The sequence below is a fragment of the Falco naumanni genome, chromosome 5 (assembly GCF_017639655.2).
Source record: "Falco naumanni isolate bFalNau1 chromosome 5, bFalNau1.pat, whole genome shotgun sequence".
Taxonomy (NCBI): Eukaryota; Metazoa; Chordata; class Aves; order Falconiformes; family Falconidae; genus Falco; species Falco naumanni.
This window is the reverse complement of record NC_054058.1, coordinates 77,893,661-77,918,382: the sequence shown is the minus strand read 5'-3', so window position 1 is coordinate 77,918,382 and position 24,722 is coordinate 77,893,661. Positions and strand designations below refer to the sequence as shown.

The following is a 24,722-nucleotide window of genomic DNA, read 5'->3' as shown; positions in this document are numbered from 1 at the left end:
CCCCCCCCCCCCCCCCCCCCCCCCCCCCGGTCGAGGCCGCCGCCGCGCTCGGTGCGGCCCGTCCTGCGTCCGTCCGTGTCCGTCTGTCCGGCGTGCCCCGCCCCCCCCCCCCCCCGCATCCGTCCGTCCGTCCTTCATCGCTCCGTCCTGCGTCCGTCCGTCTGTCCGGCTGCATCCCTCGTCCGTCTGTCCGGCCGCATCCCGCCGCTGCATCCCTGGTCCGTCCGTCTGTCCCGCATCCCGCCGCTGCATCCCTCCATCCCGTGCCCGTCCGTCCGTCCTTCCCCCCAGGGCGTCCGTCTGTCCTTCCCCCACTCCATCCCGTGTTCGTCTGTCCGTCCTCCATCCCACCGGCGCGTCCGTCTGTCCTGCATCCCGCCGCTGCATCCCTCCATCCCGTGTCCGTCTGTCCGCATCCCTCCATCCCTGCATCCCGTGTCTGTCTGTCTGTCCGCATCCCTCCGCGCGCCCGTTTGTCCTGCAGCCTCCCATCCCGTGTCCGTCTGTCCTCCATCCCTCCCTCCCGTGTCCATCCGTCCGTCCGCATCCCTCCATCCCGTGTCCGTCTGTCCGTCCCCCCCCATCCCGTGTCCATCTGTCCTTCCCTCCCCCATCCCGTGTCCATCCGTCCGTCTGTATCCCTCCATCCCGTGTCTGTCCGTCTGTCCTCCCTCCAGGGCGTCCATCTGTCCCCCCCCATCCCGTGTCCGTCTGTCCATCCTTCCATCCCCTGTCCGTTGTCTGTCCGTCTGTCCATCCCGCATCTCCCCATCCCCCATCCGTCCGACTGTCCACCCCCTGCCCCCCCCCCCCCCCGTGTCCATCCATCTGTCCATCCCACATCCCTCCCCCCCACTCCGTGTCTGTCTGTCCTCCTTCCCCCGCTCCCCCCCCCCCGTGCCCTTCCCGTGTCCCACCCCCCCCCGGCTCCGATGGCGCCCCGGGCCCTGGGGACACCGCAGCCGGCGACGCCGTGAGCGGGTGAGGTCACGCGTGTGCGAGGTCACGCGTGTGCGAGGTCATGCCTGTAGGGGTCACGCATGTATGCATGGGGCTGGGGGGGGTGCGTGCAAAGGGCCCTGGGTGCACAACGGTCATGTGTGTGCCAGGGCCCTCCTGGGTGTGCAAGGGGCACACGCGTGTGTGGGGCATGCAAGGTCGTGGGGCATGCAAGGTCGTGGGGCGGGGGGGCCCTGCCCGTGTGCACACACATGTCCCACGTGTGGTGTCCCATGGGGGCAGCAGGGCCGGTCACTGCACACGCATGTTCCCCGTGCCCGCATGGGGAGGGGGGGGCACCCTCAGGGGCCTCCCTGCACACGCGTGTGTACCCTCCTGCCCCCACCCCCAAGCCCCCCTGTACCCCGCTTTCTGCCCCCTCCCACCCCCTGTACCCCCTCAACCTCCCCAGGGCCCCCTGTACCCCCCTCTATGCCCCCCCTATGCCCCCTCCCACCGTCTGTACCCCCCCCAACCTCCCCCCTTCTGCCCCCTCCCACCCCCTGGCCCCCTCCCATGCCCTCCGAACCCCGACCCCCCCCGTGCGCCCCTGATGCCCCCATACCCCCCCCCCGCCCACCTGACCCCTCCGTGCCTCCCTAATCTCCCCCATACCCTCCTCCCACCTGCCCCCCCCGGCCCCCCAGTGCTTTCTTAATCTCCCCCCGCCCCCCCCCAATCCACCTGTCGTCCCCTGGCCCTCCGCCCCCTGCCTCCCCCGCGCTGCTTCTCCCCCCCTGCCCCTCCCCGCTATCCCCCCCCGCCCCCCCGCTATCCCCCCCTGCCCCCGTCCACCTGCCCCCCCGCCCCCAACCCCCACACCCCGTGCCTCCCTAATCTCCCCCCTCCCCCCCTGCCCACCTGCCCCCTCCCTCGCTCCCTGCCCCCCCCCTCCCCCCCACGCTGAACCCCCCCGCCCCGCAGGTGGCAGGATGAGCTCGTGCAGCAGCCGGGCGCTGACGCTGCTGAGCAGCGTGTTCGGGGCCTGCGGGCTGCTGCTGGTGGGCATCGCCGTCAGCACCGACCACTGGCTCTACATGGAGGAGGGGGTGGTGCTGCCCCAGAACCAGAGCACCGAGGTGCGCATGGCGCTGCACGCCGGCCTCTGGCGCGTCTGCTTCTTTGCCGGTACGCCCGGACCCCCTGGGACCTCCCCCGGGACCCCACCCCCCACCCCCAGCACCGGGACTCCCCCGGGACCCCCAGCACCGGCACCCCCAGCACCATGACCCCACAGGGCCCCCTCAGCATCCCCCCAGGACCCTGCACCACCAGGACCCCCTGTGGGACCCCCAGCATCCCCTCCTCACCCGGCTCCCAGCATGCCCCCAGCTCCCCCAGCATCCCCCCCTCACCCTCCCAACATCACCTCAACACCCTCCTGGTACCCCCAGCATCCCCCCCTCACCCTCCCAACATCACCCCAACACCCTCCTGGTACCCCCAGCACCCCCCCCAGCACCCCCCCCAGCACCCCTTCCATCCCCCCTCACCCCCCTGCCAGCACCCCCTTCCCCCCCCTCAGCACCCCTCGTCCCCCCATCCCACCCCCCACCTCATACTCCGATCCAATCACCCCCCCTTCCGCAGCCCTCCACCCCCCACCCTGTACCCCCACCCAATCCAGTACCCCCTGATGAAGGTGGGGGAGGGGGAAGATGGGCTGTGAGGGGAGGGAGTCCCACAGGGTCATACAGGATTATGCAGGATCACAGGGGGTTACATACGTGCACACAAAGGCTCACACAAGATCTCTCGAGCTCACACAGGCTCACATGGGATCACACTCGATCACACGAGCTCACATAGATCCACACGAGATCCAGCACAAGCTCACGCGGGTGCCCACTGGCTCATATGGGATCACAGAGATCCCACCCATCCTCCCACCGATTGGCCGGGGGGGGGGAACACCGGGGATGCGAAAGCTGGGGGGATTTGGGAGTACCCTGTGGGATATGGGGGGATCTTGGGGTACTGTATGGATCTCGGGGGACCTTGTGAGATCTGGGGACTCCTGGGGGGATCTGTGGGGACCCTATGAGTTCTGGGGGGATCCAGGGGGACCCTGTAGGATCTGGGGGGATCATATGAACTATAGAGTGTCCTGGGGGGATCTGGGGGGACCCAATGGGATCTGAGGGAACCGTATGGGCTAGGGAGGGTCCTGGGGGGATCTGGGGGGAGGATCCTATGGGATCTGGAGGGACCCTATGGCCTATGGGGGGATCTGGGGGGGCCGTATAGGCTATGGGGGGTCCTGGAGAGTTCTGGGGGGGACCCTATGGGATCTAGGGGGACTGTATGGGCTATAGGGGGTCCTGGGGGGATCTGGGGGGACCCTATGGCCTACGGGAGGGTCTGGGGGGGACTGTATGGGCTATGGGGGGCCTGGGGGGATCTGGGGGGACCCTATGGGATCTGGGGGGACCCTACGGGCTATGGGGGGATCTGGAGGGGCTGTATGGGCTATGGGGGGTCCTGGGGGGGACCCTATGGGATCTGGAGGGACCCTACGGGCTATGGGGGGATCTGGAGGGGCTATATGGGCTATGGGGGGTCCTGGGGGGATCTGGGGGGGACCCTATGGGATCTGGAGGGACCGTATGGGCTATGGGGGGATCTGGGGGGACTGTATGGGCTATGGGGGGTCCTGGGGGGATCTGAGCGGGACCCTATGGGATCTGGGTGGTTCTGGGGGGACCTGGGGACCCTGAGGGTGTGTGTGTGTGTGTCCCCTGCAGGACGGGAGAAGGGGCGCTGCGTTGCTTCTGAGTATTTCCTGGAGCCCGAAATCAACCTCGTGACTGAGAACACCGAGAACATCCTCAGTGCGTGAGGCCATAGGGGTGGGGGGGAGCACAGGGGCTGGGGGGGGCATAGGGACTATAGGGGCTATAGGGGCTGTGGGGGCTATGGGGGTTCTGTAGGGGTCTATAAGGCTTCTACAGGGGTTCTATAGGGTGCTGTAGTGGCCTATAGGGATTATATAGGGGGCTATAGGAGCTGGGGGAGGGTTGTACATGGGCTATAGGGGCTCTGTGGGGGAGGGGGCTATAGGGCTTCTATATTGGACCACAGGGGTCGTACATGGGTTATGGGGGCCATGGGGACTATAGGGGTTCTATAGGGGCTGTGGAGGGTGTATGTTAGGGATGAGGGGATGCAGGGATGGGGGGGCTCTATAGGGGCTCTGGTGGGGTGTCTATGGGGGTCCTTAGGGCTGTGGGGCAGGGCTATAGGGGCTGTGGGGAGCCATGGGGCTATGGAGGAGCTACAGGGGACCACGAGGGGTTTATAAGGGCTGGAGTTGTCAGGGGTGGCTCTGGGGGGGGGTGTCTGGAGGAGTCCAGTGGGGTGCAGGGGCTATGGGGGACTGTAGGGGGCTATGAGGGGCTATAGGGGGCTGTGGGGGGCTACAGGGGTCTATGAGGGCCTGTGGGGGGGCTATAGGAGGTCTATAGGGGGTTATAGGGGGCTATGAGGGGCTATAGGGGGGTCTGGGGGGTCTATAGGGGCTGGAGCCAGCTGCTGCCCCCCCCTCCCCAGAGACAGTGCGGACGGCAACCCCCTTCCCCATGGTCAGCCTCTTCCTCGTCTTCACGGCCTTCGTCATCAGCAACGTGGGGCACATCCGCCCCCAGCGCACCCTCCTGGCCTTCGTCTCCGGCATCTTCTTCATCCTCTCTGGTGAGGGACCTCCGGAACCCACTCCCCAGCTCCCCCAGGACCCCCCATCTGCCCAGTACACCTGTAACTGTCCTCCAGGACCCTCTGTCTCCCCCAGGACTCCCATATCTTCTCTAGAACCTCCATATTCTCCCCAGGACCCCCATGTCTGCCCCAGGGACCCTGTATTCTCCCCCGAGACCCCCATACCTGTCCCAGAGCCCCCATATCTGCTCCCAGGACCCTTCCAGGACCCCCCACCCTCCCCAGAGCCCCCTCAGCAGTGACCCGGGGTGGGGGGTCCCCCCGCAGGGCTGTCGCTGGTGGTGGGGCTGGTGCTCTACATCTCCAGCATCAACGACGAGGTGATGAACCGGCCCAGTGGCTCCGAGCAATATTTCCAGTATCGCTACGGCTGGTCCTTTGCCTTCGCCGCCTCCTCCTTCCTCCTCAAAGAGGTACGTGGCCTCACATGCCCCTTGCACGCCCTTGCCTTTGCACAAGCTTTCGTGTGGTGGAGGGCATTCCTTGCACAAGGGGGCACGGGGCGGGTTTTGCACACGTGGGTGGGAAGGGGTGTGCAGCAGGGTTGGGGGCTGCACGCCCTTGCAAGCCCTTGCACACCCTTGTGCACCATCACCCACCATTACCCACCCTCGCACGCCCTCGCCTAGTGCTGCACGTGACTGCGCACCCTTGCACACACCCCTGCACCATCACCCACCATCGTGCCCTCACACGCTCTCGCACGCCGCGTGCCCCCTCACTGCTCGCGCCCACCATGCGGCCGTCCCGGCAGGGCGCGGGCGTGATGTCGGTGTACCTGTTCACCAAGCGCTACGCGGAGGAGGAGCTGTACCGGGCGCCGGCGGGGCTGCTGCGGCCGCGGCTCAGCGCCTGCTCGGGGCTCTCGGGGCAGTTCCTGCAGCCCCGCGCCTGGCCCCGTGCCCGCAGCCCCTCCGACGCCTCCTCTGACGTCTCCATCCAGATGACCCAGAACTACCCCCCTGCCATCAAGTACCCCCAGCACGGCCACCTCTCCACCTCCCCCTGCTAGGGGGGGGCAGGGGGACGGGGGGGGGGCATGGGGGTGGTGGGGACATGGGGACACTGGGGGCACTGGAGGCATGGGGACAATAGGGCCATGGGACAGTGGTGGGGACATGGGGTTGGTGGGGCCACTGGGGGCCATGGGGACAGTGGGGAGGCCATGGGGGTGGTGGGGACGGGGAAGTGGTGGGGCCACTGGGGGTCATGGGGCCACTGGGAGCCATGGGGACGGTGTGAAGGACATGGGGATGGTGGGGACGGGGACAGTGGTGGGGACATGGGGACACTGGGGACATGGGGACGGTGCGAAGGACATGGGGATGGTGGGGACATGGGACAGTGGTGGGGACATGGGGACACTGGGGACAGGGGAGACGGTGGTGGGGACATGGGGATGGTGGAGAGATGGGGGTGATGGGGACACTGGGAACAATGGGGATGTGGGGACAGTGGTGGGGACATGGGGACACTGGGGACATGGGAGACGGTGGTGGGGACATGGGGATGGTGGAGAGATGGGGGTGATGGGGACACTGGGAACAATGGGGATGTGGGGACAGTGGTGGGGACATGGGAGACGGTGGTGGGGATATGGGGATGGTGGGGAGACGGGGGTGATGGGGACACTGGGAACAATGGGGATGTGGGGACAGTGGTGGGGACATGAGGATGGTGGGGGCACTGGAGACATGGGAATGGTGAGGACAGCAGGGATGTAGGGACAATGGGGACAGCAAAAACAGTGGGGACAGGGATGATGGGGACACTGGGGACAGCAGGGATGTGGGGACAACAAGGATGGTGGGGACGCAGGGATGATGGGGACTCACAGGGGACAGAGGGACATGGGGGAGAGCAGGGGACACTGGGGGCCGTGGGACAGCAGCTGCCACAGGGACCATGGGCAAATCGGGGGTGATGATGGCCAAGGGGATGATGGAGACACTGGGGACAGCGGGGAGGGGGCAATGGGGCCATCAGGGGACAGGGACCCACCATGGGTAGGGTCACCAGGGATGGGGAGACCTGGGGACAGAGGCACCCAGGGCCACCAGGAGCTGGGCGATGGGACCACCAGGGGTGGGGACATCTGGGGTCAGGGACACTGGGGACAACCAGGGCCACCAGGACCCTGCTGGGGATGAGGCCACTACTGGGGCCACCATGGCCACATCCCATCGTGGCCACTAGCAGCCATCTTGTCATGCCAACTATAGCCAGTGGCAGGTGGGACATCACTTGGTGGCCACCCTGTTTCGCTGGGGTGGCCAGGGTGGCTCAGCAGCCACCTTGTCACACCACCCGTGGCCAACGATGGGCGGGATGAGCCTTGGCCGCCACCTTGTCTTGCCACCGTGGCCAGCAATGGGTGGGACATGACTCGGTGGCCACCTTGTCCCGTCAACTATGGCCAGTGATGGCCAGGATGCAGCTCAGCTGCCATCTCGCATGGCCACCATGGCTCGGCAGCCACCTTCTCCTGACATTGGAGACAATGACAGACAGGCGATGGGTTGGTGGCCACCTCCTCTTGCCACCACGGCGGGTTATGGCCAGGAGGAACCTCAGTGGCCACCTTCTCTTGCCACCATGGCCACTGATGGTCAGGACGAACCTTGGTGCCCATCTCCTCTTGCCACCACGACCACTGATGGTCAGGAGGAACCTTGGTGGCCACCTTCTCATGCCACCGTGGCCAATGATGGGACAGGACATGACCCAGCAGCCATCTCCTGCCACCCATGGCCAATGTGGCCTGGTGGCCATCTCCTGCCACCCGTGGCCCACACCAGGCAGGATGTGGCTCGGCCACCACCTTTCCTGCATCCCCACTGACCCCTGGGTGCTGGGGGACCTCCAGGAGAGGACATGGAGAGCAATGGGGGATGTGGTGCCCCTAGACAACCCCCACAAGGCTCTCCACTGCTTTCAAGCCCCCCATGTAGGGGGTCTTCCCCTGACCTTTGAACTCTGCCCTCTGCCCCCCGCGTGGCTGGTCCACGGTGGGGTCAGCCCCTCCTGTGGCTGCCATCGCCCATTAGCACAAACTGGGGGGGGGGGGGCCTGGATGCCTGGGTCCTTGCAGGGGCGGGGAGGGTGGGTATAGCTTTTGGGGGGGCAGGGAAGGGGGCGGGGCGGAGGCCTGGGTTCCCCAGTGTGGGGAAGGGGAGGACCCCCCCCCAATTTCTGTGGCAATAAATGGCTTCAATATGTAGCTTCCCCCCGCCCCCGAAAAATAAAAGGGGGGGGGGTCTGGGGGGGGATGGGCTAAAGACCCCCAAAGTGGGGGCAGTGGCAGGGTCCCGGTGAAGGGGACCCGGGGTGGGGGTGGGCAGCGGGGCTGTGGGGGGCAGCATTGAGCCCCCCTGCTTTGGGGGGTGGGGTGTTGCCCCCTCCCCCCGCCGCTGTACCATATGTACATAGGGATCGACGCGACCTCAATAAAGGATTTGAAACTACACCCTGTGTGTATGACCCCCCCCCCCAAACCCCCGCTGGGACCCCCAAAAACCTCTAACGCCCCACGGGAACCCTACTGGGGGGGGGGAAATTAGGGGCTGGGCAGGAATAGGGGGGCAAATTAGGGACTGGAGAAGCAATGGGGGGCGGGGGGACAGGAGCTGAGAGGCAATGGGGGGGCTTGGAGGAGCGGTTGGGGGCGGGGGGGCTGGGGGTGTTCATGGGATAAATGGGGGGAAACGGGTTGGGGGCAATAGAAGGGCTGCGGGGGGGTACGGTGGGGGGGGCTTTGGACCATCCCAGCCCCCCCCCCCCGCTCTAGGGGGCGTGGCCACGCCGTTGCTAGGATACAAGCAAGCATCCCCATCGCCATGGCAACCGCGCGGCGGGAGGGAGCTGCCCACCGCCCCGCGCCCCCCAGGTTTCCCTTAGCCCCGTCCCTCCCAGGCTCCGCCCCTCTGACGTCACCCCCGACGCTTCCAGGCTCCGCCCCTCACTGCTGCCCCCCCCCCCCCCGGCTTGGGGGGGGCCCCGCCCCCCCCCCCGCCCCCCCCTCCGCCCGCGCCCGCCGCAGCCGCACCCGGACGGGCACCGGCACCGGTACCCCCGGGCACCCCCCCCAGGGACCCCCCGGCACCCCCCCGGCACCAGGACCCCCAGAACCCACCGGGACCCCCCGCAGGCACCGCTTCCCCGCCCCGAACCGGCACCAGACCCTCCCCGCCAGGCACCGGGACCCCCCCGGCCGGAGTCCTCGCACCCCACACCGGCCTCAGCACCCCCAGACCCCCCCAAACCGGCGTCTAAGAAGGTAACGGGGGGGGGGGGGCAGGACTTCTTGGAGGGCCCTGGTGGGGGGTAGAGGTTGCAGGAGGGTCTTGAGGGGACCCTGAGGGTTTGGGGGGTCCTGGGGGTGCTGGGAGGCAGACAGAGGTCCTGGGGGGGGGCGGGAGGGATGGGGGTCCCTGGGGTGCTCTGGAGGCTGGGGTGGGGGACTGAGGGATGTTAGGGCCAAACAAAAATTCGGGGGGCTCTGGGTGATTTTGGGGGACCATGGGGGTGCGGAGGGACAAAGCAGGGTCCTGGGGGCTTGGGGGGGAGGTCCTGGGGGGTGCTGGGATTCAGGGAGGGGTCTGAGGGGGCCCTAGGGGTTTTGGGGAGGCCCTGGGGGGCGTTAGAGGGAAGACAGAAATCCTGGGGGCTTTTTGGGGGGGCTCTGGGGGCTGTTGGGGTCCGGGGGGGGGTCTTGAGAGAGGGTCTGGGGGCTTTTTGAAGGCCCTGGAGGGGGCTGAGAGGGTCTGGGGGTAGTTTGGAGGAGTCGGGGGGCAGGGGCTTTGGGGTTTCTGGGGGAGTCAAAAAGAGACACTGAGGACTTTTGGGGGGGCCCTGAAGGGTTGAGGGTCTTTAGGAGGGCGGGCACGGAGGCACTCTGGGGGCTTCTGTGGTGCCCTGGGGGGTGTTGGGGGCCAGCGAAGGGTTTTGGGGGTCACTGGGGGCTTTGGGGGCACCTAGGGGGTGTTTGGGTTCCTGTGGATTGAGGCTTTTGGGGTGCAGTGGCTCTTTCGGGGGGTCCTGAGGGTCTGAGGGTAGCGGGGGGGAGGCAGGGAGTGATGTGGGTGGGGCCTGGGGGGTCTTGGTGTGCACTGGGAGGTTTTGGGGGGCCCTGGGGGCTTTGAAGGAATCCTGGGGTGCAGAGAAGGGTGTTGGGGGACCCCGGAGGGTGCAGGAGCTGGGGGGGGGGGGGCTGGAGTTCAGGGGAGAGGGGCTGAAAGGGGGTGATGGGGGTTTCAGGAGGGCCCTGGGGGTTTGGGGGGGGCAGTGGGAGAAGATTGGGGGCACCTGGGGGGGGCAGGGGGAAGCAGTTTTTTTGGGGGGGCTTAGGGGGGGTCCAGTGCTGGGGGGGGGGGCATTTCCCACCCTATTGGGGGGGGGAGGGTCGTGGTCTGGGGCATGGGCAGGGTAACCCCCACCCCGACAAGGAGGGGGGGCTGGGAGGTGGACCCAGGCATCTGGGTGGACCACGTGCACACGTGTGTGCACCGTGCGGAACCCCCCCACACGTGTGCACACTCCCACAGCCGTGTGCGTGGTGCTGTGCACACGCAGGCACGCTGCCACACGTGTGTGCGGGCTCCCAGAGCCATGTGCGTGCTCCCACATGCGTGTGCATGCTCCCACAGGCATGTGCGTGCTCTGCACACACACGGGCACGCTTGCACATGCATATGCAGGGCCGCGCTCACGCGTGGCTGCTCCGTCTCCCTCACGTGAGCGAGTCAGGCTTTGCCTGCCTGCAGCCACGCTCGGCCTTGCACACGCGTGTGCACTGCTGGGGCTTGGGGGTGTCCATCTCGCCGGGGACGGTGTAGCTGTTCCGGTGAGTCACCCACCGGTGGGTGCGCGTGTCCCTGCGTGTGACGCGCGGTCGTGAGTCAGCACGCGTGATGGGGTGCAGTGCACACGCGTGTGCGAGAGCGCATGCCTGGTGAGCGACATGCACAAGGGTTTGTACAGCCCTTCCTGCCAGGCCAGGAAGCGGGGGAGGGGGGGGACCTTGATGCACGAGATGTCTTCGTGCGAGGCCCTCGTGCAAGGCCCTCGTGCGAGGCTGCCCCCCCTCCCCGTGTCTCCGCAGCTCGCTGGCCGTCACGGAGGAGCCGCCGCCAGCGTGCGAGGCCACGGCCACGTCCCCCCCCCCATGGACTCGGGCCCGGGCGCTGCTCACCCCCCGCCGGGGCCCTGAGACGTGGCGGGGGGGCACCCCCAGACCCCTGGGTCCCTCCACGCCCCTCGCCCCTGGGACCCTTCCCAGCACCCCGGGCCGGTGGGGGGGTGTAGGGGGCAGAGCAGGGGGGGCCCCAACACCAGGGTCCCCGAGTGGGCAGGGGGGTGTAGGGGTCCCAGCAGGGGGGGCCCGGACCCCCCCATCCCATCCCCACACCCCAGCGCCCCAGGGGGCGTCAGATTTGGGGGTCCTGAACACGTGGGTGTCATCTCTCCCCCTGCCCCCCTTTGCCCACTGCCCCCACACACGCCTGGGTCCCCCCGTCCCACCAGGGGTCCGGGGGGGGATCAGGGTCCGGCCGTCTGCCTGGGTCGCCCCGGGGTCCGCCCCGGGGTCGGGGTCAGGCTGGAGTCACTCAAGCGCTGGAATGGGGAGGGGGTGGTCTGGTGCGAGAAGGGGGTGCAGGTGCTGCTCACCATGGTGGGCGCCTTCGCCGCCTTTGGCCTCATGACCATCGCCATCGGCACGGACTACTGGCTCTACGCACGCGCCTTCATCTGCAACACCAGCAATGTCTCCGGCGAGGACGCCACGCACCGTGACCGGCGTGACCCTGGTGGGCTCACCCACTCAGGGCTCTGGCGCATCTGCTGCCTCGAAGGTGGGTGGGGGGCACCGTCAGGGGGAGCTCGTGGCACTGGGCGTGTTGGGGGACGTTGGTGGCACTGTTGGGGGAAGGTCACAGCACTAGGATGTTGGTGACGTTGGTGGCACTGTCTGGGGAAGTTCATGGCACTGGGGGCATTGGGGGACGTTGGTGGCACTGTCGGGGGAAGCTCACAGCACTAGGATGTTGGTGACGTTGGTGGCACTGTCTGGGGAAGTTCACGGCACTGGGGGCCTTGGGGGACGTTGGTGGCACTGTCGGGGGAAGCTTATGGCACTGGGGAGGCTCACAGTGTTGTGGCATCATCGGGGATGTTGGTGGCACTGTCAGGGGAAGCTCACGGCACCGGGGACATTGGTGTCACTGTCGGGGGAAGCTCATGGCACTGGGGACGTTGGTGGCACTGTCAGGGGAAGCTCACAGTGTTGTGGCATCATTGGGGACATTGGTGGCATCGTTGGGGGAAGCTCGTGACAGTGTGGTGGCCTTGGGGACATTGGTGGTACTGTTGGGGGAAGCTCACAGCGCTGGGGGGGCGCTGCAGCTGCGGTGGCACAGCTGGAGGTGGCCCACGGTGTCCCCATCCCTGCGGTGGTCCCATCCCCACTGTGTCCCTGTCCCCACGATGTCCCCATCCCCACAGTGCCTCCGTCCCTGCAGCGCCCTCGTGATGTCCCTGTCCCTGTGATGTCCCCACCCCTGCAGTGTCCCCATCCCTGTGGTGTTCCTGTCCCCGTCCCCATCCCCCATGGTATTCCTGTCCCTGTGATGTCCTTGTTGGCAGTCCTGTGGTGGCCCTGTCCCTATGGTGTCCCCAGCCCTGTCCCTGGTGTCCCCAGCCCTGTCCCCATCCCCATGGTGTCCCTTCCCCAGTGTCCCCAGCCCTGTCCCCATGGAGTCCACATCCCCACAGTGTCCCTATCCCCATGGTGTCCCCAGCCTGGTCCCCGTGGTGTCCCTGCAGTGTCCGTGCCCCCGTGGCAGCCATCCCTGTGTCCCTGTGGTGTCCCTGCCCCCATGGGGTCCTCAGCCCTGTCCCCGTCCCCATGGTCCCCGCGGTGTCCCCGCGGTGTCCCTGCAGGCCTGAAGCGGGGGCTGTGCCTGAAGATCAACCACTTCCCTGAGGACATGGAGTACGACCACGACAGCGCCGAGTACCTGCTCCGTGAGTCACCACGGCAACCGCCCCGCGTCGCCCCGGCAACCGCTCGGACATCACCCCAGCAACCTCCTGCCATCACCCTGGCAGCTGCCGTGGTGTTGCCATGGCAACCACCCTCATGGTGATGCCTTGACAGCTGGCTTGGCATCGCCCTGGCAACTGGGCTGGCATCATCCCAGGGATGTCCTGGTGTTGCTGTGGTGATGCCCTGGCAACCGCCCTGGCAACTAGCCCAGCATCATCCTGGCAACCGCCCTGGCAACCAGTGCAGTATCGTCCTGGTGATGCCCTGGCACTGCCTTGGCAATCAGCTTGGCAACCAGCCCAGCATCATCCTGGTGATGCCCTGGTGTTGCCCTGGCAACCGCCCTGGCAACCGGCCCAGCATCGTCCTGGTGATGCCCTGGTGCTGCCTTGGCAACCAGCTTGGCAACCAGCCCAGCATCATCCTGGTGATGCCCTGGCATTGCCCTGGCAACTGCCGCAGCCATGCCGCTCCCATGGCAACAGTCCCTGGCCACACCCCCTAGCAACGGGGCTCCTGTGGAAGCCCTCCCCATAGCAGCTGGGCGCTCCTGGCAACAGGGCCGGTCTCCTAGCAACGGGGATGCCATGGCAACGCCCCTCCTCCAGCAACAGGGATACTGGAGGTCAGGGTTCTGTCTTCTGATTGGCTGTTGGCCTTGGATCGCTGGAGGGGGCTGCATTCTGATTGGCTGCTTTACTGGGAATCCTGCCCTGCTGATTGGCTGATGGTCTACCTGCAGCGAGCACATGCCTAGTTCTGATTGGCTGTGGCTATGGGCAGGGGGTGCCGGAGGGTTTGTCTGGTTGGAGGTGCTGGGTACCCCGGGTCTCTATTGGCTGCTGGTGTCAATGGACCTGGAGATCCTGTGCCCTGATTGGCTGCTGCCCAGCCATTAAGAAATTCTCCTTTCTGATTGGTTGGTGGTCTCAGACCCACAGGAGCCTCCATGCTTTCACTAGCTCCTGATCACAGGATCACCTCCTTTCTCCTCATTGGTTCCCAACCTCTAATACTCTCTCTCTGATTGGCTGGTGCCTTTACTTTGTCTGGGGGCTAACGGATCCTGATGGGGCTTGCAGGATCTGATTGGCTGCAGCCTGGGGAGCTCCCATTGGCTGGTGCCGGTGGATCTCAGTGTACCTGTGGGCTCCCAGTTGGCTGGGAGCTGATGGATCCCAGGATGCTCATGGGGTCTGATTGGCTGCCAGCCTGCAGGGCTCTCATTGGCTGGGGCTGATAGATCCCATGCCCTTTGTGTACTCTGATTGGCTGCCAGCCTTGGGGCTCCCATTGGCCAGTTCTAACGAGGGGGGGGGGTCCCACAGGGGTGGTCCGGGCCTCCAGCATCTTCCCAATCCTGAGCGCCGTCCTGCTGCTGCTGGGGGGGGTCTGTGTTGCTGCCAGCCGCCTGCGCCGCGCCCGCACCAGCCTTGTCCTGGGGGCCGGCATCCTCTTCGTCGCTGCCGGTCAGTGTGTGGGGGGGGAACCCTACATCTCCCAGTCTCTTGGGGAAGGGTCCCTGATCCCCTGCAGGACCCCCCGGGGGGAGAGGGAGCATCCACTACATCCCAGTGAGGGTTTCTCAGGGAGGACGTGTCCCCTGAGATCCCAGTGAGGATCCCTGGAGGGGTAGGGGGTCCCCAATCCCAGGCAGGACCCTTGGGGGATGAGGGGTGTCCCCTAGATCCCAGGGGGATTGACAGCTGGGACCTGGAGGAGCCTAATCCCTGCCTGGGGGGTTGCCAGGGTTGGGGGGAGTCCCTGATCCCAGGGGAGTCCCAGGTTGGGGGGCAGGGGGGTCCCTGGATCACAGGAAGGGTCACTGGGGACCACTTGGGTCATCCCCTGCCCCTCGTCCCCTGCCCTTCATCCCCTGTCGTTGTCCCCCCCCAGGCCTCAGCAACATCATTGGGGTGATTGTCTACATCTCGGCCAATGCGGGGGACCCGGGGACGAAGCGGGACGAGGACAAGAAGAGCCACTACTCCTACGGCTGGTCCTTCTACTTCGGGGGGCTCTCCTTCATCCTGGCCGAGGCCATTGGGGTCCTGGCTGTCAACCTCTACATTGAGCGCCATCGCAAAGCCCGGGGGGGTCCTGCGGGGGGGCCGGGACCACCCCCACCCCCCCCCGCCCCCCCGCGTCCCCCCCGGTCCCCGCCCCCGCCCCCGCCGCCGTTCCCGCTCCAGTTCTCGGTCCAGCGAACCAGGGCGCTCGCGGGATGCTTCCCCTCCCCCCCCGCCGCCCCTCCCTCCCCCCGGGAAATCCGGGGGGGGCGCCCCCCCGGCTGATATCTCTATGTATACCCTCTCCCGGGAGGGACCCCCTGGGCCGCCGCCCCCTGGCACCCCTGGACCCCCCTTTTTGCAGTTGCATAATGCCTTTGGGAAGGACCCCCCCGGGGGCCCCCCCGACAGCGCCTCGGGGACCAGCACCCTCAACCGCAAGACCACCCCCGTCTAGTGGCACCCCAGGGATCCCCCCGGAGCTCCTGGGACCCCCCTGGGGAGCAGCACCCTCAATCACAAGACCACTCCGACCTAGGGGCACCCCCAGGGCCCCAGCCCCCCCCCCCCCCGAATCCCTGTGGGACCCCCCAGGGACCAGCACCCTCAATCACAAGACCACCCTGACCTAGGGGCACCCCTGGGAGCCCCCCCAGGAACCCCCTGGGACCTCCAGAAACCACTGGGCACCCCCCTAAGGAACCCCCCTGCTGCCCCAGCTCCTGCGCTCTTCAACCTCATCTTCCTTCTGCCCTGCTCTTCCTCACCTTCCTCCTTCCCTCATCATCTTCCTCATCCTCACCTTCATCCCTGCATTCCTCATCCTCCTGCTGTCCTCATCTTCCTCCTCCTTTCTGCTCAACCTCTTCCTGCCTTCTTCATCCTTGTCCTCCTCACCTTCCTTTTGATCTCTTCATCTTCCTCCAGCGCCCCTCGTCCTCGTTATCTTCCTCCTCTCCTCCTCATCCCCCTTCCAGCCCTCCCGCAGGCGGCCAGGGCTGTGCCCCCCCCCGGGCAGGGTCCCTCCATGTTCCAGGGGGAAATCTGGGGGGACACTGGAGTCCCCATGGGGGATGGGGCAATTTGGGGGTGTCCCCACCCACCAGTCCAAGGGCTACACTCTGTGCCAGCTCCACACACCCCCATGCCCTCCCCCCAATTGCTCTGGGGGGCCCCCTGATGCTGCCACCTTTTGGGGGGGTCCCTGAAGCCACCATCTCTTTTGGGGGTCCCTTGGAACTGCTGTCTCTTGGGGAGATCCCTGACACCACCGTTTATTGGGGGGGTCCCCAAAACCATCATCTTTTGAGGGATCTCCAAAACTGCTGTCACTCCCCCCCTCCTGTCTGGGGGGGGTCCCCAGGGATAGCTCCCCCATGCAGTCCCGGGGGGATCCCTGTGCCTTAGGGAGGCTGGGAGGGATCCATGCTGGGGGGGGGCAGTGGGACCCACGACATCCCCCCCAGCCATCCCTGAGCAGTATGGACCAGTATTGCCCAGTTCCCTTGGCAGCCTTGGACCAGTAATGTCCAGTCCTGTGGGTTCTGTCAGACCAGTACGTCCCAATTCCCAAGGCAGCATCAGACTACTATGTCCCAGTTCCCTGGGCAGTTTTGGACCAGTATAACCCAGTTCCCTGGGCAGTATCAGACCAGTACAGCCTAGTTTGCTCGACAGTATTGAACCAGTACAGCCCAGTTCCCTGATGCATACCAGTATGGCCCAGTTCCCTGGGCAGCATCATCCCAGTCTCCAGGCAGTGCTGTGCCAGTAGCTCCCAGTTCACCCAGTATCTCCCAGTGCCATGGGCCATCTGCAGAGCCAGGCTCTCCCATGCAGTGTCAGCCCAGTTGCTTCCAGTTCCCCCCAGTTGCTCCCAGTTCCCCCCTCATTACTCCCAGTGCCCCCACCCAGCCCCATTAACGAATGTCGGCTAATTGAGGGGGGGGGCTGGGATCGTTGGGAGCCCCCCCCCGAACGTGCAGCATCGGGTGCCCCGCCCCCTGTACAGCCCCGCCCCTGTACAGCCCCCTCAGGCCCCCCCCCTCAGGCCCCGCCCCCTGTACAGCCCCGGGCTCGGCCCCGCCCCCCCCGCATGGATTTTTACGGAAACTTCGCTCTTTAAAATAAAATTGAATCTCTGGAAGCGGCGTGTGGGGCACACGGGGGGGGGGAGGGTGTGCTCCTGGTCACCATGGTAATAGGGGGGTGTTGCTCTGCTGTTGCCGTGGCAACTCTGAGGGACTCCGCCGTGACCTCACCGGGTGAGGGGTATCCCCGCCTCCAGGTGTTAATGATGGCTCGTTAATATTAATGAAGGGCGTTAACATTCATGAGGCTCTTAGCGACCGGCCAGGCCCTTCGCAAGGCCACACCCTGCAAGCAATGCCGCACTCCCATTGGCTCTTACGCCCGTCAGTCACGGGGAAAGGCGAGGCTAGGAATTCCTCGCTCCTTATTGGCTCTTCCACGCCTTAAAAAGGCGGCTTTGCTCGCTTACTGGTCGGCGTGACTACCTGCCATCCAATCCTGGGCTATCCGTTCTCTCATTGGCTACAGGCCGCTGCCAATCATCATGCCGCGGCGGGCTGCGTCCTAGCGTGCATTCCGATTGGTTTTCTGACCCGTCCGTCAGATGCGCGGTCGCTCATTAGCTGCGGCGGCCGCTCGGGTCGGCCCGGGCGGGGCGCGGGCCGCCGCGGCGGAGGACAGACGAGTCGGGAGGAGAGGGACGGAGCAGCCCCGCCCGGGCGCGAGTCGGCCGCTCCGGCTGCCATGGAGGACGGAGTCTATGGTAGGCCCTGATGGGATAGGGTGGGGCGGGGCGCGTGACGGTGGCCGCGTGGGGTCGGTTCCGAAGGGGTGGGGCGGGCCTCGGTCACGTAACGGGCCCGTATCGTTTACCCCGGGGGGGGGGAGCGGTCACGTGGCAAGGCTTCACCACTCCCTACCCCGGCTGGGGGGGGGCGGTGGGTCAAACCATTCAATGGGATGTTGGGGGGAGGTGTGCGCGGAGGTAATTTCGTAGGCCACGCCTTCTATGAGCTGACCACGCCCCTTTTCATCGGGCCACGCCCCCCTTACCAAGCCGGCGCTGCGCATGGGATTGATTCTGGGCGGGGTTTGAGGTGAAATGGGCGTGGCTAGTGGAGGGGGCGTGGCTAGAGGAGAGGTGCGGCCTTGTGAGGGAAAACGTGTTCTAGCAGAAAAGGGCGGTGCTTGGTGGAGGGGGCGTGGTTTAGGAAAAGGGGCGGGGTTAAGGCCAAGAGCTGGTGGCTCGGGAGGGGGCGCGGCCATGGGCCCCCGGGCGGGTGTCTGGGGCAGGGCGTGGGGGCTGTGATCCCCTTGGCCCCCCCAGTGCCCCCTGACCTGACGGTGGAGGAGCGGCTGGAGCTGGAGAGCATCCGGCGGCGCAAGCAGGAGCTGCTGGGGGAGATCCAGCGGCTGCGGGAGGAGCTGAGTGAGGCCATGAGTGAGGTCGAGGGGCTGGAGGCCAACGAGGGCAGGTACCCCCCAAATAAATACCCCCCAGAATCTCCCCCAAACCCCTGACCCCCCCCCCTCGATGGTCTCCAATGCTCCAAAAGACCCCTCTAGGATGCCTGGACATCCAGCTGGCACCTTAAACTAACCCCCAGGGCTGCTAGATATTCCTCTGGGACCCCCCAAAACCCACCTGAGCCCCCAGAACTGCCCCCCAGGGCCCTCAAATACACAACTGAGACCCTAGACCCCCCCTCTGGGCCTCCAAATGTCTCCTTTGAGGCTTCCAAATACCCCACCGGGACCCCTCAATCTTGCCTGAGCCCCTAAATCTCTCCCTCCAGAAACCCCAGATACCCCCCAGCACTCTGACAACTGGTCTGGGGTCCCCTGTACACAAAGACCCTGTTCACCCGCCATCCCATGCCTGGGGAACCCCAAAAACCTGGTGCATGCTCCCCAGTGCATGGGGTGGGCCCAAACACCATGAGGACCCCCCAAAATCCACCCCAGAGTCCCTAAATGCCCCACAACAATCCCAGGTTACCCCCGCCCCCCAGGTGATTTGGGTCTTCTCAGCCTGTCTGAAGGCTCAGGGCACCCCCAGAGCTGCCCTCTGACTCTGGGGTCCCCCTAAAAATACCCTCCAAAGTTTGAGCCCCCCCCCCCCCCCCCTTCGATCCTGGTTTAACCTCCCCGCTTCAGCAAAACCCTCCAGAGGAACCGAAAGATGGGGATGGGCCGCAAGAAATTCAACATGGACCCCAAAAAGGTGAGGGGAGCATTCCTGGGCGTCTGGGTCTTGGTGCCCACCCCCCCCTTCCCATGTGGGGGCAGGGGGTTTCCTGGCTGCCTGGATCCCTGATGTTTTTGGGGTTCAGGGGATCCAGTTCCTGGTGGAGAACGAGCTGCTGCGGCACACGGCCGAGGACATCGCCCGCTTCCTCTACAAGGGCGAGGGGCTCAACAAGACTGCCATCGGCGACTACCTGGGCGAGAGGTGGGGGTTCACAGGGGCAGAGGTGGGGGGCTCAGTGGTGGGGAGGTGGGGGCTCACTGGGTGCAGGCAGAGCTTCCACAAGAGCCCCCGGCCCAGGACATAGCACCACTCCCCTGGGTCAAACCTGGGGAGGGTCCGGGTGATTGACAGTGTGGTGGGTGGGGCATGTGTGTGGGCAGGGTCTGTTGGTGATTGACAGCTTGGCTCCACCCACCCCCTTCCCAGGGAGGAGTTCAATATTGGGGTGCTGCATGCCTTCGTGGACCTCCACGAGTTCACAGACCTTAACCTGGTGCAGGCGCTGAGGTGAGGGTCACTTGGGGGTCCTGGGGGATCACTTGGGGGTCTGGGGTCCCTTGGGGAGGGGGGGTGGGGGGTGGGCTTTGAGACCTTTTGGGTGCTGGAAGCCCTGTGGGGGCCGTTTTGAGGCCCCGGAAGGTTGAGAAACAATTTGGAGAGGTCCTGGAAGAGAATCTGGGGGGCTTTGGGGGGGCTGAGAGCCATTTTGAGGCTCTGGGGACTACTTGGGGGTCAGAGTGGTCTTTGAGGGTTGTTCTGGGGGGCCCTGGAGCCTTTTGGGGGGCTATTTAGGGGCACAGGGAGGGTTAGGGACACGGGGGGAGGGTTTGGGGGTCTGGGAGATTTCTTGAAGATTTGGGAGGGGATCAGATGAAGGACTATGGAGGATCTGGGGGGTCCCGGGGAGGGTTTTGAGGTCCCAGGAAGGATCTGGGAGGTTGCTGGGGGTGTCAGGAGCCCTGTGGGTGTGGGGAGGCCTGAGGGGGGTGTTGGGGGATGGTGGGGGATTTGGGGTGCCCCCCCCCCGCCCCAGGCAGTTCCTGTGGAGCTTCCGGCTGCCGGGGGAGGCGCAGAAGATCGATCGGATGATGGAGGCCTTTGCCCAGCGCTACTGCCTCTGCAACCCTGGCGTCTTCCAGTGCACGGGTAGGGGGCGGCGAGGGTCCCGTGGGGCTGGGGGCGGGGCTCGACCCGTTGGATCCACCCCCTGGCCACGCCCTGCCACTCCCACCCACCCTTCTTCCTCATCTCTGTGGGCTGGATCCCTGGTGGGTCCCTTGTGCCCCCCCACTTGGGTGCTGGGGTTCCCCCCCGAGTAATCTGGATGTTGGGGTCCCCCCGTTCCCTTGTTTGCCCCCTTGGGTGCTGGCCCCCCCCCCGTGCCCCCCCAGTCACCAGGATGCTGGGGTCCCCCCATGCCCTCACCCCTTCCCATGCTGTGGGCGCCCCCCCGTGACCCCCCCTGCCCCCAGACACCTGCTACGTGCTCTCCTTCGCCGTCATCATGCTCAACACCAGCCTGCACAACCCCAACGTGCGGGACAAGCCCTCGGCCGAGCGCTTCGTCGCCATGAACCGCAGCATCAATGATGGCGGCGACCTGCCTGAGGAGCTGCTGCGGGTAGGGTGGGGCCGGAGGCGGGGCCTGGCAGGGTGTGGCTGCGATGGGCAGGGCCTGAGGCTGACCATGCCTTCTCTTGCCCATCCCCCCCCCAGAACCTGTACGAGAGCATCCGCAGCGAGCCCTTCAAGATCCCTGAGGATGACGGCAACGACCTGACCCACACCTTTTTCAACCCTGACCGCGAGGGCTGGCTGCTCAAACTGGGTGAGCCCCCGGCCATGCCCCAGGCCACCCCCCACCCCCATGGGTCCCCTCTCATCTTTGTCTCCTCTGTGGCTGCCCTGGGTGTACACCCCCACCTCAGACTGCACCTTCCCAGTAGCCCCCAGCCTCCCTGTCCCTTCCCAGTGGCCCCCAGTCCTGCTTAGGTGCCTCCCCAGTGGCTCCCTGACCCCCAGTGCCTCCCTGGACCTTCCCAGGTGCCCCCAGTGTGTGCTGGTGCCCCCCCCCCCCGTGCCCCCCAGTTCCCCCAGGGGTTTGTGGGGGGCCAGTTCCCGTACAGACGTGACTGACATCTCTCTCTTTTCCTCTGTCTGTCCCCGCCCCGTACCTGTGACTTCTCCCCCACCCCCCCCCACCCCCCTCGCTGCTGCTGCCTGGCCCGGCCCCCCAGGAGGTACGTACTGGAGAGGGGGAGGGGGGCAGCACCTGGGGTCTCCCCCACAAAAAAAAACCACTGACACACCCCCCATCCCCCCCCCACCCCCCGAAATCCCAGCATGGTTTGTGGTTTGGGGGCCGGCAGGATGCTCTGGGGCTTGTGGCCCCCTCCCCAGATCTACCTCCCCCACCCTCCAATTCCCTTTGGAACCCCCCACAATCCACGTGGCTCTTCGGGGACCTCTGGCTGTCCTCTGAGGAGCCCCCCGCGAGCCCCCCCTGTCCCCCCCAGGTGGGAGGGTGAAAACGTGGAAGCGGCGCTGGTTCATCCTCACCGACAACTGTCTCTACTACTTCGAGTACACTACGGTGAGAACCCCACCTGCCCCTGACCCCAGACTCCCCTGGGGTGTTCTGGCCCCCCCTGCTCCTCCAGACCCTGTGGGTCCCCTGAATCCCGCCACCATTGTCTGGGCTTTTTTGTGTACCCTAAGGTGACAACCCCCCTGACCCTGTTTCTCTCTGCCGCCCCCCCCCGCCCCCTTCTGGGGACCCTCACATGATACTGTGCACCCCCCAAGAAACCCACCAAGCACCTGGGGGACACCCCCTGACCCCTTTGGACCACCCCGGGCTTTCCCAAACCCCTGGGGCTCCCCTGACACCCTGGTCACCCGCAGGGACTTCCCCCTAAGCTCTGGGGTGGGGGGGAACCCCTTGACCCCCTTGGGTGCCCCCCAAGCCCTCTGGACTGCCCCCCCCCCCCCCCCCCCCCCCCAGGACAAGGAGCCGCGGGGCATCATCCCCCTGGAGAACCTGAGCATCCGTGAGGTGGAGGACCCCCGCAAGCCGGTGAGCACCCCCCGTGTCCCCTAGGTCCCTGCTGTGTCCCTTGTGTCCCCCCGTTGTCCCCCCCATATCCCTTTGTACCCCAAGGACCCCCCCCATTTTGGGGGGCAGCTGTGCCCCCCAGCTGCCCCTCCAACTTGCCCCAAGGAGGGGGTCCCCCACATCCTTTGCCCCCTGCCATGTGCTCCCCACATCTCCCCCATCCCCAAGACACCCCACTAAATTTCAGGGGGGCAGCTGCACCCTCCATCTCCCCCTCTACCTACCCACATCAAGGGGGTCCCTCCCAAATGCCCTCTGCTTATTTTCTGGTGCCCCCAAATTTAGGGGGAAGCCGTGCCCCCCTGGTTCCCTGTCTGCCTCCCCCCAACGTGGGGGTCCCCCAAATTCCCCCTGTCCCCCATCCCCAAGACCCTCCCCCCCATTTTTAGTGGGCAGCCATGCCCCCCCAGCTCCCTTTTTCCTTCTCCCCAGTGCAGGGGTCCCTTCTCCTTCCATCCCCTCCTTGCCCCCCCAGCCTGACATGCTGCCCCCTCCCCCAGCACTGCTTCGAGCTCTACATCCCCAACAACAAGGGGCAGCTGATCAAGGCGTGCAAGACGGAGGCAGACGGGCGGGTGGTGGAGGGGAACCATGTTGTCTACCGCATCTCTGCCCCCACCCGCGACCAGAAAGACGAGTGGATCAAATCCATCCAGTGAGCACCCCAAAACCCAACCCCCTGCACCCCAAAATCCCCCTGGGAGGTGTCCTCAACCCATACCTAGAGCTCCCTGTGGGGGTGGGATGTGCTAGAATTGCTGTATGGATCACTCTGGGGGGGAGCCAGGAGGAGGGGCTGCTGTAAATCCCCCTCCCCCCCCCCCCCCAGGGACCCCTACGTTTTCTTGGAGGGGGTCTTCACACATACACACACCCCGGGACCCCTAAATCCTTCTGGGAGGGGTCCTCCTCCCCACTCCCAGGGGCTTTATATGGAGTGGGGTGTGTTTGGATCACCCTGTGGACCACTCCCAAGCATCTGGGCTTCCCCTGAGGCGGGGGGGTGGGGGGTGGGGTTTGTCCTGGGGGAGAAGTCTGCCTATCCCCCCCTGGGGCTCCCCAAACTCCCCCGGTTCCCCCCCCCCCCCCAGGGCAGCAGTTAGCGTCGACCCCTTCTACGAGATGCTGGCTGCCCGCAAGAAGCGTATTTCAGTGAAGAAGAAGCAGGAGCAGCCCTGAAGGGGGGCCGGGACCCCCTGGGAAACCCGCCCTGGACCATGAGGGACACCCCCCACCCCACCCCAAGGACCCTTCTGGACCACACGGGACCCCCCCCAGGACCACGAGGGACCCTTCTGGATCATGTGGGATGACACCCCCAGACCACAGGGGACCCTCCTGGACTATGAGGGACCCCCCGCAAGGACCACAGTGGACTCCCCCAAGACTACGAGGGACCCCTCTGGACCACACAGGACCCTGTGGGACCCCCTGTGATCATGAGGAACCCCCCCAAGACAACCCTGGACCTCTCCAGGACTGTGAGGAGACACCCCCTGCCCCGGGCCCCCTTTAACCCCTCAGGTGACTCCCCCATGAACCACAAGGCACCTTGAGGGACCCCCAAGGACAATATGGGATCCCCTGGCTCTTGGGGGTCCCCTCCCCAAACCCTGAAAAGATGCCCCTGGGACCGCAAGTTGCCCACCCCCCCACCCCACCCCTCTTTGAGGGACCTTTGGTACAACCCGGGGTCCCACCCTGGGCCCCCCCCTCTGGGGACACACACAACCCCCCTCTATGTGTGTGCGTGGACACACACACTCCCACGCATGCACCCCGTGGGGCGGGGGGGGGGGGGCACACACGTGGGAGGGGGGCTTCTGCTGGGCAGAAGCAGGAGGCTGGCGTGTGTGAGGTGACAAAACTTGTCTGCCGCTTCCCCACCCCACCCCCAGCGCCCCCCAGTCCCTCCCAGTTTGGCGTGAGGGTGGTGTCTGAGGAATCTCTACCTTCCCCCCCTCCCCCCCCCCCTATTTATGGCTCTGCCCCATTAAAGCTGGTGAACACAGTGGGGGTCCAGCCTTTTTCTGGGTGGGGGGGGTGGGGAGGCAGACACGGGGGGGGGGGCAGGGCAGCTCTGTGTAAGGTTTTATTTTGCAGTTTTGGGGGAATAAAACACTGGTTTGGGAGTGGATGGGGCTGGGCACCACCCCCACACACACCCCCCATGGGGGAGCCCAGGCACGCAGCCCCCCAATTTCCCCCAAGGGTGAGGAGTGTTGGGGGTACCTGGGCATCCTGGGAGGGGGATTGGGGGCAGGATGGACCCCCTAAAAGTGGACCCAGGTGTTGGGGGGGATCCAGGTGCCCAGCGGGGGTGAAGGGCCGATGGCAGAGGGTAGGGTGGACCCCCACCCCCCCAAGAGCTGCCCCAGGCATCTGGGGGGGGTTCAAGGGCTGCGTGTGTGGGGCTGCCCAGGTGTCTGGGGGGGACCTAGGTGTGGGGGGCGGGGGTGCCAATAGAGGTCAAGGACCAATGTTAGAGGTAAGGGGGACCCCCACCGCCCCAAGGGTGGACTCAGGCATTTGGGGGCTGGGGGGGCAATGGAGGGCAAG

At 66.0% G+C, this 24,722-nt stretch overlaps 4 protein-coding genes across 5 annotated transcripts in view; all 4 read left to right on the top strand.

Moving 5' to 3' along the window:
• Positions 1–1,553, top strand: part of PRKCG (protein kinase C gamma) — a 14,163-nt gene extending 12,610 nt beyond the window's left edge. The window contains 2 exon segments of the mRNA XM_040596584.1: positions 292–437; positions 1,412–1,553. Of these exon segments, the coding sequence (XP_040452518.1) occupies positions 292–437; positions 1,412–1,553 (288 nt within the window).
• On the top strand, positions 846–5,749 carry CACNG7 (calcium voltage-gated channel auxiliary subunit gamma 7). Its single transcript, XM_040594154.1, has 6 exons — positions 846–981; positions 1,924–2,127; positions 3,744–3,830; positions 4,549–4,689; positions 4,981–5,126; positions 5,468–5,749. Exons 2-6 carry the CDS (start codon positions 1,932–1,934, stop codon positions 5,723–5,725), a joined length of 828 nt encoding a protein of 275 aa, XP_040450088.1. The 5' UTR covers positions 846–981; positions 1,924–1,931; the 3' UTR covers positions 5,726–5,749.
• A 5,197-nt stretch (positions 5,750–10,946) lies between these two features.
• LOC121088299 (voltage-dependent calcium channel gamma-8 subunit-like) lies at positions 10,947–16,804 on the top strand. Its single transcript, XM_040594155.1, is given in 5 exon segments — positions 10,947–11,564; positions 12,652–12,735; positions 14,086–14,226; positions 14,654–14,853; positions 14,855–16,804. Coding segments are annotated over 5 exon segments (978 nt in total). The 5' UTR covers positions 10,947–11,380; the 3' UTR covers positions 15,224–16,804.
• A 609-nt stretch (positions 16,805–17,413) lies between these two features.
• Positions 17,414–24,174, top strand: CYTH2 (cytohesin 2). 2 transcript variants are annotated; one of them, XM_040594133.1, is made up of 12 exons: positions 17,414–17,560; positions 18,125–18,272; positions 18,955–19,021; positions 19,131–19,249; positions 19,475–19,555; positions 20,082–20,194; positions 20,521–20,669; positions 20,765–20,876; positions 21,565–21,641; positions 22,053–22,124; positions 22,664–22,818; positions 23,255–24,174. In XM_040594133.1, exons 1-12 carry the CDS (start codon positions 17,542–17,544, stop codon positions 23,340–23,342), a joined length of 1,200 nt encoding a protein of 399 aa, XP_040450067.1. In that variant the 5' UTR covers positions 17,414–17,541; the 3' UTR covers positions 23,343–24,174. The 2 variants fall into 2 exon arrangements, with proteins under 2 accessions (XP_040450067.1, XP_040450068.1); XM_040594134.1 differs by lacking the exon at positions 22,053–22,124 and having other exon boundaries at positions 20,765–20,877; positions 21,563–21,641.
• Positions 24,175–24,722: the final 548 nt, after the last annotated feature.